This window comes from Balaenoptera acutorostrata, chromosome 17 (assembly GCF_949987535.1).
Source record: "Balaenoptera acutorostrata chromosome 17, mBalAcu1.1, whole genome shotgun sequence".
Classification (NCBI taxonomy): Eukaryota; Metazoa; Chordata; class Mammalia; order Artiodactyla; family Balaenopteridae; genus Balaenoptera; species Balaenoptera acutorostrata.
This window is the reverse complement of record NC_080080.1, coordinates 73,309,968-73,328,735: the sequence shown is the minus strand read 5'-3', so window position 1 is coordinate 73,328,735 and position 18,768 is coordinate 73,309,968. Positions and strand designations below refer to the sequence as shown.

The 18,768-nt window shown below is 41.0% G+C and overlaps 1 protein-coding gene and 1 long non-coding RNA gene across 3 annotated transcripts in view; one reads left to right on the top strand and one right to left on the bottom strand.

The window, feature by feature from the left end:
* LOC130705533 (uncharacterized) overlaps positions 1-4,536 on the top strand; it is an 18,909-nt gene extending 14,373 nt beyond the window's left edge. The window contains exon 3 of the long non-coding RNA XR_009005812.1: positions 1,130-4,536. This is a non-coding gene — a long non-coding RNA (uncharacterized LOC130705533). The remainder of the gene's footprint in view (positions 1-1,129) is intronic.
* Positions 1-18,768, bottom strand: part of TTPA (alpha tocopherol transfer protein) — a 20,836-nt gene extending 2,068 nt beyond the window's left edge. The window contains exons 1-6 of one of the 2 annotated variants that reach the window (XM_057532172.1): positions 18,705-18,768; positions 17,740-18,158; positions 10,050-10,203; positions 4,549-4,742; positions 2,467-2,577; positions 5-1,166 (exon numbers count right to left, since the gene is read on the bottom strand). In XM_057532172.1, coding sequence (XP_057388155.1) covers positions 1,059-1,166; positions 2,467-2,577; positions 4,549-4,742; positions 10,050-10,203; positions 17,740-17,943 — 771 coding nt within the window. In that variant the 5' untranslated portion in view covers positions 17,944-18,158; positions 18,705-18,768 and the 3' untranslated portion in view covers positions 5-1,058. Of the gene's footprint in view, positions 1-4; positions 1,167-2,466; positions 2,578-4,548; positions 4,743-10,049; positions 10,204-17,739; positions 18,159-18,704 lie in introns of those variants that run through there. The other variant, XM_057532171.1, reaches the window with a different exon arrangement.

Below are 18,768 nucleotides of genomic sequence, written 5' to 3'. Positions count from 1 at the left end.
GAAACAGCCAAAATGTTTTAGAAGGTATGCCCTCTGCCTCTCAGTATATCAGATGCATTTCCAATGGAAAATCAACACTGCAAGATAAGGTGCTCTCATCACTTCTAAGATAGGAGCGCATGTATAGATACTATTGATACATCCTTTATTCTTCTGCTTATGAAGCTAATAATTTTACTTATGTTTAGATTGTGCTGCTTATGAATCTGATCATCTTACTGTTTTCTTATATTTGCATCCTTATAACTATTCAATATTTACAAAAAGCTATTCCTTTTTCTTTCAAAAGTAGATTTTTAAAACTCTAAATAAAATCATTTTATACATTCTATTCCCTAATCTACAGGTGATTCTTAGCAAAAGATCGAATATCCTGGGATGGTTCTGTAGATGATAAAAATGTTCTTCCTTTCATTAGTTCATATTAAATAAAAGCATATATCTGAGCACACAATCAGGTACGCAGGGAATAATTTATGTGGTACAGTTGACAGTCTTGGCTAATAAAAAATTAAAAGAAATTATGATGGTTGAGAACTTTACATTTTTGAACATTTTAAACTATAAAAATTGATCATATAATGTCCTGAAGTTAAGATAAAGACTTGGAACCTTTGATTAAAAGCACATCTTGTTAAAAGTAAATACATAAATACCTTTATTCGTCTGCTAGGGTTCATTTGTACATTCAACAATCATTTAATTAGCACCTACTATATGCTTAGGATATGAAGACTGAAAGATGAATGAAACAAGTTTTTTGCACTCAGGAACCTTGCAGTCCCAATCCTTGATTTTTTTCTGAAATGTTTAAAATAGTACCAGCTAATTGAAAAGAAATTCAACTATCTCTTCAGGAAGGGAGAAATAAAATCATTCATAGAGTACTGCCAAAATGTATAAAGGGAGAAAGTGGCTAGATTTGGTCCTCCCTGCCCTCCTCATTTTGGCAAGTCTGTTTCATGTCAATTAACTTTCATTGAAATGCTTCACTTAACTTCTCAATTTAAAATTTTTCTTCTCTTCTTGCTCATGTTCTCCTGTTTATTAGGTTCAGTTTATTGTTGTATTCGTTTTTTTGGTCCAGAATATAACCCAAAATAGAAATACTTATTTTTATGTCTTTCAGCGTTCAACAGAAGATGGCCAGCTATTGTCAAGCTATACTGAAGAGAGGAAAAAAAGAATAAACAAAAAAACCCAGCTTTTATAAAAATAAAAGAATCTTCCGTAGGGGCGGTTCTTCTTGAAGACAGACAGAAATACCTACTGGAAAACCTCAAAAGAAGCTCTAGGGTCGTCATTTTCTGACCAGATGCAAGATGTTACATTTTCTTAGTATGAAAGAATATACTTTGTAACATTCCAAATATGCTATTATCACTCACATTACCAGTATTTCTATTTAAATAGTTTTTGAGATTTAAATTGTCAAAGCCTTTAAAACCTGTTTGTGTTCATGCATTAGATGTTGCCAACGTTTGTATAAATAAATGCTCTAAAAATTATCCTTTACAGATTCATGCAGAAGAGTGGTTGCCAGTTTGGGAACTCACACTCTATTGTCAACACTTGAAAAATCCCAAGTAATAATATTAGATATTCACCTGAGATAAGACTCCGCAAGATAGGTAAAAAACATCAAATCTATTTGCTTTAACTAACATGACATTAAGTCACATACCTTGGGTACTATGGTTTTCAGTTACACATGTCTAATTTAAGCATATTTATTATTTACATAGATAATACATTCACATGGCTAGAAATCAAAACAAGGTAAAAGATACACAGTGAGATGTCTTGCTCCCAACCCTATCCTCAGCCACCCCATCCATACCTCTCTTTTGTTCCATGTAGGTAACCACTTTGGTTGTTTCCTTGCATATCCTTTAAAAATAACTTTTATGCCAATATAACTATAGACTCTGATTTCTTCCCTTTTTATACAAAAGATAGTATAAACGCTATTCTGCATGTTCTTACTTCCCTTCACAATACATCCTGCAAATCTTACTGTGTTCCATTGTGTAGATGCATCACAGTTTATTTAACCAGTTCCCTCATGATGAAAACTGGGTGGTTTCCAATATTTTGCTACAATGAATCCTCTTGTGTATGTAATTTTGTTTATGAGCATGTGTATCTGTAGGATAAAAATCCCAGAAATGTGAAGGCTGTAATTTTGATAACTGTGACCACACTGCCCCCTATAGGGAATATATCATTTTGCAGTTTCACCAGCCATGTGTTAGAGGTCCAGTTTTTCCACAGCCTCACTAACTTGATTTTTCAAAACTAAAAACAAATTTTATAAAAGTAGTTGGGTTGTTAGATAAATATTCAAAACACTGGGACAATGCTGTGTGTGTTGGGGGGAGGGGCGGAAATAAGAGCAATTTTTAAATAACAAAGGAGTGGAACATTTGGTACAGAAGAACAGTGACTTGAATATGTTTTACTTACCCGTTCCTTAATTTTTTCGGTCAGAAATGGTTTAATCATGGAAAAAACAGCGTGGAAAATTATTGGCTCATTTATCAAATGGATACCACGAACTTTTAATGGAAAGGAATCCTTTGAAAATAAAGAAAATGTCTTGTTAATAACAAAGCATAGATCAATATGTAATTCCTATCGACAAGCCCCTTCTTTGAACACTTGCTAAACTTACAGCAATGCCTAAAGTGTGATTTTATTTTCAAAATTATGCCATCAACACAATAGCCTGCTTTATAGTTCACTGTCCCTAGATTAAGAAAAGGTCTCTAAAAAGGTTTCACCTTGTAGTTTAAGCAAAGTATTTTAAGAAATACCTGCACCTTTCATAAGCAGGACACAGAAAATATCTTCCCCAATCACATATAAATGTGCTTTTGAAAAATCAATGAGTCATTTGGATATTTAACCTTTCCCCTCAAATTTTTATTTTGAGGAAGAAAAATCAAACTTTCATAAAAGTTGAAAGAATAGTACAATAAACACACACTTTTAAACTTTTGACACAGGTATAAGTCTTTCACATCAAAGTAATATCGGCTTTTTTCTAAGGTTTAAAATGTTAAGGATTCAAAGAAAAACCTCACCAGTAGTTTCCCTACCCAAAGATGTGTTGTTAATATAGAGATTTTTCCTGCCAAGTTTCTTTCATGCAAAACTCTTTTTTTTTCTGCACATAGCTTTTAGAGATGTGTTATCAATTGTGACTTTTCCTTTCAGGTTCTTTCTATGAATAATTTTATTTTAAACATAATGGCTAATATGCTCTCTAAATATTTTGCACCCTGTTTTGTTTCACTGACATAATACAATTTTTGTAAACATTGTGAGCTTTAATACGGATGCTATAATCCATCAAATGGATGTACCATTATTTAAGTAACGCTTTTCCTATTTCTGGACAAATAAGCTGTTTCTAATTTTCTTCTATAAAAATTGATGCTATAGGGGGCTTCCCTGGTGGTGCAATGGCTGAGAATCCACCTGCCAATGCCAATGCAGGGGACATGGGTTTGATCCCTGGTCCGGGAAGATCCCACATGCCGCGGAGCAACTAAGCCCGTGCGCCACAACTACTGAGCCTGCGCTCTAGAGCCCGAGAGCCACAACTACTGAGCCCGTGCGCCTCGAGCCCGTGCTCTGCAACAAGAGAAGCCACTGCAATGAGAAGCCCGCGCACCGCAACGAAGAGTAGCCCCCGCTCGCTGCGACTAGAGAAAGCCCACGTGCAGCAATGAAGACCCAACACAGCCAAAAATAAATAAAATAAATAAATTTATTTAAAAAAAATTGATGCTATAGTAAGTATCTTTATGTATAGAAGCAATGGTGGCTCTAAGTACAGCTTTTATGTTCGGATGTCCTGGATTGGAATCCTTGTTTCACTGCTGACAAAATGTGTATGCTTGGGCATTGCTATGTCACCTCTCTGACATAGTAAAATAATTTGTAAAATGGAAAAATTAATAGTCATATGTCATAAGCTTTGGTGTAGCCATTAAGTGGTAATGCACTTGAAACACTTAGCAAAGTACCTGGCACATAGTAAGCTATTATTATTATACACAAAGTCTTTGATATATTTAAGATTATTCCTTGGCTAGGTTTCCAAAAGTAGGATGACTGGGTCAAAGATGATGGCCATTTTTAAAACTTTTTTTTTTTTTTCCCAGAAAGAACGTATCAATCTATATCAACCAAAACCTAAGTGACATTTTGTTGTATGATTGCTATAAATATTATTTTTTGAGTCAATTTTTAATTTAGGAAGAAAATTTTAGTGACTGAAAGATAAAATCACCACATTATTGTTTAAATATATGAATTCTGTGGTTAGAAATTTTGAACATATTTTCAACAGTTTGTTGCAACATTCGTTCTTTTTGAATTAATACTTTACTTCCTCTTACCATTATTGAATTCTATGTATCATTTCTAAAATTTTATTTAATTTTCTAATAAATGTACTATCCCTTCTCTTTAACATATAACTAAATTTGTATCTATTATTTGAAAGTATTATCCCGAACAGTTAAAATATACACTTACTGTAAGAGCAGCAGCAATCTTCTTGGCTACAGATGGAGTAATTTGAAAAGCATGAGAAAACTGCCAGCCTTCCAAATCAAAGATAGCCTTGATTCCATTCCGTTGTGTTTCTACCTCCTGTACAATAAGCTCGGATGTGATTAGACTTACACGAAACACATCATAAGCTGTGAAAACTTTTGGGTCCCAGTGTGCTAAAAAAATATATAAAAAATCATATCTCAGCACTGTGTAAAGAATCAGAAAGATTTACAAAAGGAAATGAATTCTTTTTAGACTTAAAGGATCAATAGAAATAAAACACGTACAAAGATCATGAAGTGAGTAACAGATCAAATTGGTGGTCCAAGAACACGTGCCTGTTTCTCCCTCCCTCCCTCCCTCCAATCCCTAGCAAAGAACAGATTCTTAAGAGCACGGAGAAAATAAGAGAAGAAATGCAGCCTGGATTTGATGGCCAGATGAAACTACAGCCCAAAATATGCAGGATGGAGCTGTGGCTGAAGGTGGGAATGCCTCTGGGTATGCTCCACGCTCGAAAGTATTGAAAATGAGAAAAGCAAGGCTCTGGATTATGAAGAGTAACTAGGGCCCCATCGTGACCACAGAGGTTGCTGCTAAGGGAAACGTGTGAGGAGCACACAGGCAGGTGGGTCTCTCTGACACCCTCCGTGACGAGCAGCGTGTAGGAGAGGCACGTGCATATAGGCTAGAGCAGTAGTGTGGGCCTGGAAAGCCGAGTCAGGGAAGCACTCGGGTAGCCGGCTCCCCACACCCAGGAAAAACAAATACCTGTGCTAAGAAGAGGAGCTACTGAGCTCTTGTCCTCTCCCCTCCCCCACCAGTCCTGGGGCAGGCCACGTCATGCAAAACTGACAGTAATGGATAGGCAAGCAGGTGATCTTTAAAAAAGATATGCAACCACTAAGACTTTTAATAGTTTTAAAGACACAGACACACAAAGAAGAGAGGATCCAAACTCAATAGACAAAGGCACTAAAACTGAAGGAAACAGCTAATAAAGCAAGAAACATTAAAAGAAACAAAATTGTTTCAGTGAGGGAAAAAAAGATACCATAGGCTATTGTCATAAGAACAGGCTATTATGAAAAAGAATCAGTTGAGATGTTGGAAATAAAAAAGATGACAATTCAAGCAAATCTCAGTTGATGGGACGAATGTCAGAAAAGACACAGCCAACGAGTGAATAATGGTTTGGAACATCAAGCTGAGGAAGTCTCTCAATCTCAACACAGAAGACCCAGGAGTCAATATGGATGAATAAAAAGTTAACAGACGTGCAGCTAGATCCAGAAGTTTCAAAATCCAACTAATTAGAGTTCTGGAAGGCAATAATACAGAGAATAGGGAACAGAGAAGAAAGGAATAGTAACAGCAGAGAAAATTTTTCCAAAGCTGGAAAAAGATGCAAATCTTCAGATTACAAGGTTCATGCAATACCTAACAGGATGAAGGGTTAAAAAAAAAAAAAAAAGATTCATGACTAAGGAATGGTAAAATTCTAAAAATACCAAAGTTTCTGGCTTGAACAACTGGGTAGAATGGTGGTACCATTTGTCGAGTTAGGAAACACTGGAAGAAAAGTGTTCAGCAAGGAAGGATCACAGGCAGTTTTGAACATGTTAGAATGGTGACTGTGAGATTTCCAGTTGGATACAGCTGAGATAGGGAACTGGTCGTATGGAGCTTTGGGAACAAAGAGATAATGGGGGTGAAGATACAAATCTCAAGAGTTTCTGTGCTTTTAGGTCTATAGCCGGGAGTACCATGGACTTATGTTTCTCTGTTATGGTAGAGAGATAAGTAGCTTAAGAAGAGGAGGCTGAGGCCGGTGTCCTAAGGAATTTCAGAATTTACAGTAGAGTACGTACTGCCAGCAAAGGAGACTAAGAAGAAACAGTTAAGTTGGAGGAAAACACCAGGAGAATGTGGCATCAGAGAAGGGAGGCAGATATCTCAAAAAAGAGGAAGAGGTTTGCTGTGTAAAGAGGTCAAGTGAAATAGCACTAAACACATCCATTAGATTTGGTGAAAAGGTCACCGATGATTTGCTAAGGTCATTTCACCAGAGAGGTGGCAGTGAAACCAGACCAGGGGGCGTTGAGAGGACCTGGGAGAAAATGTGGATGGTGAATATCACTAACTCTAAAAATGTGCCTGAGAATAAGAGGTGTGGGGAGACGGCTAGGGTGGAGGCTGGAGGGACTTACGGGATTAAGGAGCTTTTGGATGGCTGATCCTAACAGATTTAAATGTTAATGGACAGTGTGTAATAGCAAGGAAAAATCTAGAGATGAAGAAAGAGAAGGGATAATTAGAAGTATTCCTAGAAAGGTACAATGGAATTGCCCTTTATTTTTAAAAACCTCAGATTCCTGGTAAGAATTTGAATAATCAATCCATGGATAAACCAGTTCACGTATACTGTACCACTTCAGACACTGGCTGAAAGCTATAATGGTGCAAAATATGAACAGAATGACTGAAAGTCTGCAGTTCAGAAAACAGTGACTGACCTAAATTTCTGAGCCCACCAACATAGTTGTCTAGACCTGTGCTGTCCAAATAGTAGCCATTAGCCATATGTGGCTATGTACATTTAAATTAATTAACAGTAAATAAAATAAAAATTCAGCTTCTTAGTTGCGATAGCCACATTTCAAGTGCTCGACAGCTACATGTGGCTAGTAGCTACTGAGAACAATTTCACCATCATAGAAAGTTCTATTGGACATTGCTGGTCTAGACTCTAAGCTCCTTTAAGGCAAAAGAAAAACCTGCCGTACATTTTTAATTCCTTCTCCAGCAACTATCTAACATTTATTGAGTGCTTAGTACATACCGGGTGATTTTCTAATTATATTTTATGTATACTGTATTGCAAGGTTTAATGCTCACAGCAACCCTACGAGGAAAGTTTCTGCTATGCCCATTTGAGAGATGAGAAGATGGAATTACAGCTGCACAGCTTTCCATATAGCTAGACGTAGCAGAGCTGGGATTCTGACCCAGGCAGCATGCCCCAGAACCTGTGTCCCTAAGAACCAATCAGTCAAAACTTAATGCTCGCTGCTAAATTTTATTTTTGCTGCTGTAGTACAGTAGTGAGTCTCAAAAAGCATAAAATTATACCCTTTGGCTTATAGGCCAATAATGGCAAAAACTTAGTTTCACCTTGGCTTGTCCTGCTGGACTGGAGGAAAAGGTTCTGTGCATTTTCTCAGTGCTTACACTGCCCAGAGATGGTACCAGGGAAGGAGTGACGCTAACGTTCTACCCAAAAAGCTCTGCCACAGATTTCCTTTTTTTTAGTTCTTCCCATTAATTCAATTAAATTTAGAAAATTTATAAATATAAATTTATCCTATTCTTTCATTTCATTCATAAAACTCTTCTGAGTTTCTCCTTTCGCCCTGGAGTAACATGTTATTCTACACAACACTCAGAAGATTTGCTGCATACTCTCCTGTCTGACCGTCACTGAACTGATATGTTTTCTTGATTTTAAAATCTCTTTGAGTTAAACAGTACACTTATAAATTAATAACTGCAAGAGGCCCTCGCTACAGGGAGATCAGCTCAGTGCTTTGTGTCCACCTAGAGGGGTGGGATCGGGAGGGTGGGAGGGAGACGCAAGAGGGAGGAGATATGGGGATATATGCATAGGTATAGCTGATTCACTTTGTTATAAAGCAGAAACTAACACACCATTGTAAAGCAATTATACTCCAATAAAGATGTTAAAAAAAAAAGAAAAGAAAAAGAGGCCCTCGCTAAACAATAGAAGACTGTTGACTTCTATTATTTAAGGTGTTTCTGATCAAAGTAGCACATTTGCTTTTTCACTATTAAGGTTTCATTTTTACTTCTTAACATGCCCTAATTCATTTATAAGCAAACCCCAAAAAACCTCCAGCCAGGCGTGCAGAGCCAGGATACTCGCAGAAGGAATCATCTGTAGGTTTCAGTCTCGTGCTCCTGGGACCCCTGAGTAGGGTTGCCAGATAAAATATAAGAAGCCCAATTAAAGCTGAATTTCAGATAAACTGGATATATTTTTTTAGTCTAAGTATGCCCCATGCATACTAAAAAAAATTATTCATTGTTTACCTGAAATTCAAATGTAACTGGACACTCTGTAGTTTTTATAAAACAGTTTCACTTGCTACATAAAACACAGATACTTCGCTACATCTGGCAACTCTATCCCTCAGGAACTCAGGGAACCTCATGCAACTTCCTATAACACCGGTGAGGCAACAACAGGACAGAAGAGCCCTTGTAATGACGGGTTCACAGACAACGACTTAACGATTAACCCCGTTGTATTTGACACAGAAGCTGGAGAAAAAAACAGAATCATTCTACCTAGTCTTCTGCTACCTTTTCAAGAACTAAATGCAGGATCTTCTTGCAAGACAACCAAGTGCTGAGTTATAGGCAGGTATCTTATCTATAAGCGGGCAGGAAAGGCAAATCTATAAATATCTTTAAGTTCCCTAGAATATTTATAGATGTGAAAGTTTCTGTAAGAGGATAATTCATAAGATTCTGCTCATGAAATGTTGGTTATCTTTGTCATTCCAACCGGACCAGGAAAGGATGCTGGGGACAGTGTGAACCCTCCGTTTCGTGCCATTTTTAATCACACACAGGTCGAAGGGAGGGGCAGAAGTTATAGGTTTCCAGCCTCCAGGAAACACTAGGAGGACCTCGGGGTGAAAAGAGGAAGCAGTGAAAAGAAAGAGGGAACGTGCAACAGGGGTTCTTCAACACTTGCCCGGGTGCTGCTTCCCACGGCCCCTTCCTCCCCTTCCTCCACCTGGAGAATGAGCCCCTCCCTCCTCAGCCGGGGGCAGGACCCAACCGCCGGTTCACTCTGTCACTCACGCCAAAAATATCTCATAAATACCTACCATGTGCCATGCCCTGGTTTCGGTGCTTGGGAAACATCAGCGAACAGAACAGACAAAACCTATGCTCTCGTGGAGCTTGTATTATTATAGTTCAGAATTCTCATTTGAATTTTTGAAACACTTTACCTTGATCTCTTTTACCTTTTCCACCTATTTCTCTTCTCTGTTTTCTTTTCCTCTTATTTTATATAGTTAACTGTGTGGAAGAATGGAAGTAGGATTTTCATTGGTTTTGGATAATTTTCTCACAACGGCCAGTTTTATTATATTTGGGGGACATTAAAGACTAAATGAGGGACGTCCCTGGCGGTCCAGTGGTTAAGACTCCGGGTTTCCAACGGAAGGGACGTGGGTTCGATCCCTGGTTGGGGAACTAAGATTCCCCATGCCACACAGCGCAGCCAAGTAAATATAAAAAAATAAAAATTAAAAAAAATTTTTTAAAAGACTAAATGAAACCCAAGTTAAAACCTAAAAAGCTAAATTCTTAAATATGAACTCATGGAAGCTTCCGATATGGCAGTCAAGAAAAATAAAAAAGAGGGAGTGCTGTGTGTGACCCACCAATTCTGTAAATCAGAACTTTGCTGCCGGTGGGGTCTCGGGCTCTCAGGACGCCGACGTAGCCGGCCTTCAGAAGGCCAAGAATGCTTCTAGGATGGAGATCTGCACTTACTTCTGGACATTCTTCTCTCCACTTATAGTAGTTTTTTAGTAACTGGAAAATAAAATAAAAATTATCTCCAGATAGCATACATGGTAAGCATTTTGTAAGAGCGACAGGAAAGTCTTGGCATTATGTAGGGCCCTTGCCATCTATTATGTCAGGATTCTAACCTGGGGTATCTTTTTAGCTGTAAAAACTAAAAGCACACTTCATGCAGGATCTCAGGTGATAGGAGTCAGTCACAAATTCAAAGTTGAGGAATTTTTATTTGTCTCCTGTGGTAAAGAGTCTCCCAAAGATAGCTGTCAACAACGCCTCCCCTCCTGGTGTGCACGTCATTCCTTCCACCAGGAGGCGGAGTCCATTTGATTCCTTCCTCTTGAAGCTGAGCTGGCCTCGCGTCTCGCTTTGACGGAAGTAACACCGTGCTTGGTTAAGAAGCCTGAGACCTTCTCTTTTTGCTTTTTGGGATCCAGACACCACGTAGGATTATTAAATAATGAATCTCTGCAGAGAGAGGCCCTGGACAACGAGAGGCCATCTCAGATAGCCTGACCTCAGCCATGGTCCCATCTCATGCAACGTGGAACAGAGACGAACCATCCCCGTTGAGCCCTGCCCAAAGTGGCGCATTACAATAAACAGCCCTGGTTTAAGCTGCTAAATTCGGGGTTGGTTTGTTGCTTAGCAATAGAAGGTTGAAACATCCACCTTTAGTCTTTGTGAATAAGGAAGAAAAGAAATCAATCAGATGAATTAACTCTACAAATGTTTTTGAGCATCTGCCATGTTCCACACACTTAGTGAGGCACTTGAGGTATAGCAGTGGGCAGAATAAAATCCCTGCTCTCTTTGGACCTCACCGGTTGGTGACAACTGGATCATACAGGCCATGCTATGTAGTGAAGAGCTTGATTCCCAGGCTGCTGCTGCTTCAGGAAAACCTTGACTCCACCACCTACTATCCATTCGGTCTTGGTATGTATTTAACTCCTCTGAGTCATGTTTTCTCAACATGTGTCTTGCAGGGTTCTGGGTAAAGCATACATGGGCATAACGAGGGGTGGTCAGCCTTCTTAATAGGGAAAGTTATTTAGATTAACTGCTCATCCAAGTTTTTAGCGCAGGTTTATATTAAAGATAACTAAAAATTTTTGGTTTTTATTTTCTCTCCTAGGAAAAAGATAGAAAGGAACATTTCTATCCCATATTAACAGAAAACAACAAAAATCGACTTTGTTAACGGTGGTATGCACTCGGAGAGCCCGTGGAACAGTCTGCCTGGATATTAGGTCTTAGCAAAATATGGTTTGAAAGAACCGCATTTTCTTTTTTTTCCAAAAAAACCACCAATAATGGTTACTCTGCATTTACAAATAATACAAACATTGCCAGTGTATTGTGGAGAATACTGACATCAAATTACACAGTTAAAATGTATTATATTTCAATTTACCTTTCCATGATTTTCAGCATTCTCAGTTTTTTCTAAAATGACAGTATATTTGTTTTGAGTTTAAAGAGATCTATTAGCAACGTGGAATCAAAGTTCAGATGAAAGGAAAGGACAAATTTTGCATTTGAGGGAATGACTATGAGAACTGTAATCACGAAGTAGTAATGCTCTGGAGGAGAAACTGCAAAAACAAGTTTAAAAAAGCAAGTAAAGGGTGAAATTCCAAGCCTTGGGGGACGTGAACGGCTGGGAGTGGCTGGAGGAAGAGAGACTCTGGTTGGACCACAGGAGAACTGGTCCCACAATGTACGGAAGGGAGGGAAAGGCATCTGTGTTGCTCTGCTCCTCGCTTCTTTCTCTCTGATACTGTTTCCCTCTCTTTCTCTTTCTTTCTCCCTGTCATTTCTGCGTTTAAGAAACTTTCCCTAACTGTTAAAAAAAAAAAGAGAATGTTACTAAGAGTTAAATGCAACAGAGAGGTTAGAAAGAAAAAAAGTCAGTAAATTTGCCAACAAAGAAATTATTGGTGACCTAAATAGCAGATTCCAAAAGCAGTAAAAACAGAAGACACATTGTAGATCCTGATATATTCATTCTATTCTATAAGATGAATTTCTCTTCCTTCTCCTGTCTTAGGGGGCATCAGAATAAGTGTTACTAGCATTTTTAGTGTTCATTACTTTTTTCATAGTTCCCTCGGATGGAAAACTAGTCCTTTTAATTCTAATTCAAGAAAAACACCAGAAGCAGCATAGGAGCTCCAATACAGAAATAACAATTTTGTTTTCCCATGGAATAATAAAAGTTATAGCTCCATTAACAGGGATCGTTTTGGGGCTTCCCTGGTGGCACAGTGGTTAAGAATCCACCTACCAATGCAGGGGACATGGGTTCAAGCCCTGGTCTGGGAAGATCCCACATGTCACGGAGCAACTAAGCCCATGCGCCACAACTACTGAGCCTGCGCTCTAGCACCCATGAGCCACAACTACTGAGCCCGCGTGCCGCAACTACCGAAGCCCGCACGCCTATAGCCCATGCTCCACAACAAGAGAAGCCACCGCAATGAGAAGCCCGCGCACCGCAACGAAGAGTAGCCCCCGCTCGCCGCAACCAAAAGAAAGCCTGCGCAGCAACGAGGACACAATGCAGCCAAAAATAAATAAATTTATTTTTTTTAAAAAAAGGGATCTTTTAGGGAATAGAGGCAGGTTCCTCAGCTTATTGATCTCTGCAGAGTGCTGGGCACTTAGGAGATAGGTACATGTGTTGAATGAAAGAAGAAATTAATACATGATTAAACCAGCTGGATCCACATGCTTGAAAAAAATGACTTTCATAAAGATGCACAAATTGCCCTCATACTTTTGACACTTGACTTTTGCAAATGGAAGGCTCTACACCTGGATCTTTGATTATTACTTTTCCACTGATAAATAAATTCAAAAGTCTGGTTGACATAAATAAATTACGTAAATGATGTAAACTGCTACTGAGCAATTCTCCAACAAACCACATAAAGTCCACAGCAGAAAAAAAATTGCCTGCGGGTGAATATTCATTACCGAAAGGCACCTGTTTTGTACCACCACTAGCAATAAATAAATATAAAAAGTTACAGCTTATTTTAACTCTGCTTTGTAACAGAGTAGGTTTCTCCTTACATTTTTCGTGTACTTTCCAACAAAATTACAACCATATTTGTGCCACTTTTCTAGGGTTTAATGGCATCATTTCAATTCCTGCTCCCGACCATTCTAAGCGGTAACTATTGTTACCCCATTTTATTGGTAAGAAAACTAAACTGGAAGAAATGACACATTTGCTTCAGGGTAGTAACTACCAGGAGCAGAGTGGAGTCTGAAACTGACACTGGATACGGTGAATTTTACAAAAGAAGCTGCATTTAGTGGGAAATTAGCAGGGAGCGTCAGTGGAACTTTGAAAACATTGAAGTATTTGGGAAAACTATAAAAATAATTAAAGAATAAAAAACGTATCACGTAGAGCAAAAATATAAGGAGGAATATTCACTTGTGAAAGATAAGATTCTATATATTCACAAGAAATATAGAACAGACAGAGGTTAACAGTTGGTTGTTTTAAACAGATGGGGTAAGTATAGTTCACTTGAGAGTGCAGGCTCCCCTGAGTTCAGCTCAAGTTCAAATTCTTGCTCTACCCCTTAATAACTGCGATGTAGGACAGTTACTTACTCGTTACATCTCAGTTTCTTCTAAAATGAGAAAATAATGAGATAATCCACGTAAACACTACTTACCAAAGTAGCTGGCACTCCCAAAGCTATTAGAATTCACAAAAGTCACTAATTTGTTATAACTTCAAATACAAAAACTAGAATCATGAGAAACTTCATTAAAACTGAGGGACTTATCAAGGTTTCGTCACACACTAAAACTATAGGGCTTTCATATTTTAAATAAAGGAGTGTAAATTGAATTAACTGCCTCTGTGGAGGAAAGTGAAAAAACAGTTTCATACTCTAACTCTCCCTTTTTCCTTTCAAGTTGGCAGAAAAATAGGGCAAAGAGTTCACAGAAACTTGATTCCTATCCAGTAGATTTGGACACAGTCCTGCTAGCCAGCTCCTCCAGGACATGATGCAATGAAAACAATTCAGGAAAATAAATAATACAGGAAAAAAATATACAACACAGAGGCTAGAGGTAAATTTTATTTCATCTTCTATTTAGACATTACTTTTTTTTTTTTAATATTTATTTATTTATTTTTGGCTGTGTTGGGTCTTCGTTTCCGCGCGAGGGCTTTCTCTAGTTGTGGCAAGCGGGGGCCACTCTTCATCGCGGTGCGCGGGCCTCTCACTATCGCGGCCTCTCTTATTGCGGAGCACAGGCTCCAGACGTGCAGGCTCAGTAATTGTGGCTCACGGGCCCAGCTGCTCCGCGGCATGTGGGATCTTCCCAGACCAGGGCTCGAACCCGTGTCCCCTACATTGGCAGGCAGATTCTCAACCACTGCGCCACCAGGGAAGCCCTAGACATTACTGTTTTTTAATTGGAGTAGAGTTGCTTTACAATGTTGTGTTAGTTTCTACCGTACAGCAAAGTGAATCAATTATACATATACCTATATCCATTCTTTTTTAGATTTTCTTCCCATTTAGGTCACCACAGATAACAGTAGAGTTCCCTGTCCTATACAGTAGGTTCTCATTAGTTATCTATTTTTTACATAGTAGACATCACTTAAAAAAAGTAACCAAAATGGGGACTTCCCGGGTGGCACAGTGGTTAAGAATCCGCTTGCCAATTCAGGGGATGTGGGTTCGAGCCCTGGTCTGGGAAGATCCCACATGCCGCGGAGCAACTAAGTCCATGTGCCACAACTACTGAGTCTGTGCTCTAGAGCCCGTGTGCCACAACTACTGAAGCCCGTGCGCCTAGAGCCCGTGCTCCACAACAAGAGAAGCCACCGCAATGCGAAGCCCGCTCACCGCAACCAGAGAAAAGCCTGTGCGCGGCAACGAAGACCCAACGCAGCCAAAAATAAAATAAATTTTTAAAAACTTAAAAAAAAAAAGTAACCAAAATGAAATCTGTAAATCATACTTTTTTTAAAAAATTTATTTATTTATTTATTTGTCTATGGCTGTGTTGGGTCTTCATTTCTGTGCGAGGGCTTTCTCTAGTTGCGGCGAGCGGGGGCCACTCTTCATCGCGGTGCGCGGGCCTCTCACTATCGCGGCCTCTCTTGTTGCGGAGCACAGGCTCCAGATGCGCAGGCTCAGTCGTTGTGGCTCACGGGCGCAGTTGCTCCGCGGCATGTGGGATCTTCCCAGACCAGGGCTCGAACCCGTGTCCCCTGCACTGGCAGGCAGATTATCAACCACTGCGCCACCAGGGAAGCCCTGTAAATCATACACTTTTAATTGTTAGTTACCTATAAATGTTTAATGCCCCATTAGAGCTACACTTTTCATTGGACCTGAGATTCTGTCTTCATATCTAGTAGATGCTGACTAAGTATGAGGACACCTTAGTAGCCATCTGATAAAAGAAAAGAAATAGGTAGGCTCCTATTTCATTCCTAATGTCAAAATGAAGTCCAGTAGATCGACAACTCCAACATAAAAAAGAGAAGTCATAAATTACTAGAGAAAATTTTGCAGAATGGAAGAGCTTATGAAACTAGAAGCAATCACAGAACAATCAAATCAATACATTTGATTACATAAAAACTTTAAAATTCTTCACAGAAAGAAAATAGCATTAACGATGTCAAAAGACGAACCGCAAACTAGGACAACAGCCTATTTTCTTTAATACATGAAGATATGAATAAAATGTTTTATATTTTATGTGAACAACATGGAAGAAAATAGCAAAACAAGCAGTTAATTGGAAAGGAATTTTAAAATGTTAAATATATGAAAGATGATTAACCTCACTTGTAATTAAATAAATGCATATTATTATAATAATGAGAACCAGTTCCTAGCCGGTTGACACACAGATCATAAAGTTTGGTGACACAGCATGGGTGATAATATGGGGAAAGACACCATTATGTATTGATAATACAGAAGTGATAAAATAAGTGCAAACACTTTGGAGGACAGTTGGTCTATTCATCAACACTGAAAATGCACATTGCCCTTCATCCAGCAATTGTGCAAGTTCAACTTATCCTATAAGGATTTTCCTATTTTTGTATTGATACAATGACAAAGACATACTAGAATACCCAGTTGGTGTGGAAGAAACCCTATTTGTCTTGGTTTCTGTGTTTTGTGAACTGCCAAGCAAATTGTAGAAATTCAAAAAATAATCATTGGATGAAGGAATGCACGGCAGCACTGCCAATGTCTGAGGACCACTCCTGTGTCCAATACAGGAGACTGGTGAATACATTTTAATACAATAAATTGAGACAGTGCAATAGTACACAGCCCTCAAAAGAATAAGACACATGCTGAAACAGATTCATCTTTATGATAAATTATGTTAAAAAGGCAAAATGTAAAACACATACACATGCTTGTGTGACTGTAGATCACACCTGGAAAGGTAAGAGGCAGGTAACAGTAACTGCCACTGGGTAGGAGGCTGGCAAGCTAAGGTCTGGGGTGAGGAATTTTTTCCCTTAGAAAGTTACTTTTAGGAACTTACTTTGCATTCTTTACTATTTATGGATTTTTTTTTTTTTTACCGTCTGTACTTCTTACTTTTTCAATTAAAAATTAGTTACCAACAACAAAAATTCTCATACTGAGACGGCTGGGACTCTGCACTATAATACTTCCTCTGCCCCCCAGCTCGCCGTGTGACACTGAGCGAGCCACTTGGAGAAAGGGCTAGATCAAGTTCAACTGCTGAGCGCTTCCTACGTGCCAGGCTCTGTGTTGGGTACGTCCTGTTCCGTTAAACTGGTTAATGTTCAGTCCTGGAAACCAGTCATCGCGGGAGGCCCTTTCACCGTTATTTAACAGGTGAGGATGCTGAGTCCAGAGTGCCAGAACTCAAGGTCGTACCCCTCTTTCTGATTCCTGTCTTCCCACCACCCTGCTCGCAACCAGCTGCGATAACACACCTGGAGCCCCAAAAGAAGCGCCTCATCCCCATCCTCCCACTCAAAACACTCTGCACTGCTTTCCCGTCTTGACACCTCAGTATTACTATTAATAATACTCGTTTGCTAGGATTTGGCTTTAGATCTTCAGTTTTACTGGCAATTTCATTTCCCCCACCAAACGTCGAGTTACCTGCTAAGATGGAATAACTCCAGGCTTCCCACTTTTCAGCTGTCCTTTTCTTTGATCTCACCCGCTCTGCCGCGGAGAGTGAGGCATTTCCCCCAAACGTTATAGGTTCGGGAGACGCGTGCAGGGCAGAGTTCCAGCGCTTGGGGTCAAACGGGCCCTCTCCCTAGAAGGCTCCAGCTTTTCTCGAGGTTTCCCCGTTTCCACGACCCAGAGAAACTGGAAGGACCAGCGCGGGAATCCGCAGAGCTCCCGCTCCCGCCGCGCGGTGCGCTCGGGGCGCGTCCCCGCCGAGGTCCAGCCGGCGAGCCGGGCGTGGGCGAGGGTCCGGGCCCAGCCGCGGCTCCCCGGCCCGTCCCCCGGGTGCGGCCCGGCGGGGAGAACCCCTTACCTGCCAGGCCAGGTCCAGATCGAAGTCCCGGGCGCGCAGGAACCGCAGCAGGAAGGCGTCGCTGAGCGGCCGCCGCGCCGGCCGAGCGCCCGCCTCCCCGGCCCGGCGCCGCAGCTCGGCCAGGCTGGGCTGCAGCAGCGGCGAGTGGTCGGGCAGCCCGTTGAGCTGCGCCCCAGCCGCCGGCCCCGGCCGCGCCTCCGCCATGCCCGCCGCCCCGCTCCCGCCGCGGCCCGGGCCCCGGGGAGAGCTCGGGCCCGCCTCCGCCCCTCCTCCGCGGGCCGCCCGCGCACGCCGCCCGCCCGCCCCGCCTGCAGGGGTGAGCCCGGCCGCCCCTTACGCGGAACCACGTGGCAGCCCCGACGTGCTCAGCGCTCTGCAAGCTCCAGGTCGGAGCCCCAGCCTTCCCAGTGAGGAAGGCACTGGTGTTCGACGTCAAGGGGAAAAATGACAAAGTTTGTTTGCCTCAGCTGGTAGTGATTGGTTGGGATGTTTTAATAATAGTCTGCTAGCGTACTTTGCTTTTTCCCCTCCCTCCCTCCCTTCCTTCCTTCCTTCCCTCCCTCCCTCCCTTCCTTCTTTCCTCCCTCCCTTCCTTTCCTTCCTCCTTCCCTCCCTCCCTCCCTCCCTCCTTTCCCTCCCTCCCTTCCTTCTTTCCTTCCTTCCTTCCTTCCTTCCTTCCTTCCTTCCTTCCCTCCCTCCCTCCCTTCCTTTCCTTCCTTCCTCTCTCCCTCCCTCCCTTCCGTCCTTCCTTCCTTCCTTCTTTCCTTCCTTCCCTCCCTCCCTCCCTCCCTTCCCTCCCTCTCTCCCTCCCTCCCTTCCCTTCCTCCCTCCCTCCCTTCCTTCCTTCCCTCCTTGTCCTGGAGATGGAAGGAGCCTTAGAACCACCACTTCACGTCTCAGTGGCAGACTCGCCGCGGAGCCCTTCTCCCTACCCCTTCCATTAAGGCTTCACACTGACTCCTCACCTCAAACTGTGTTACAACAGTGGTTTCCAAAATACACATCCCAAAACGGCACCTTCACTGACTG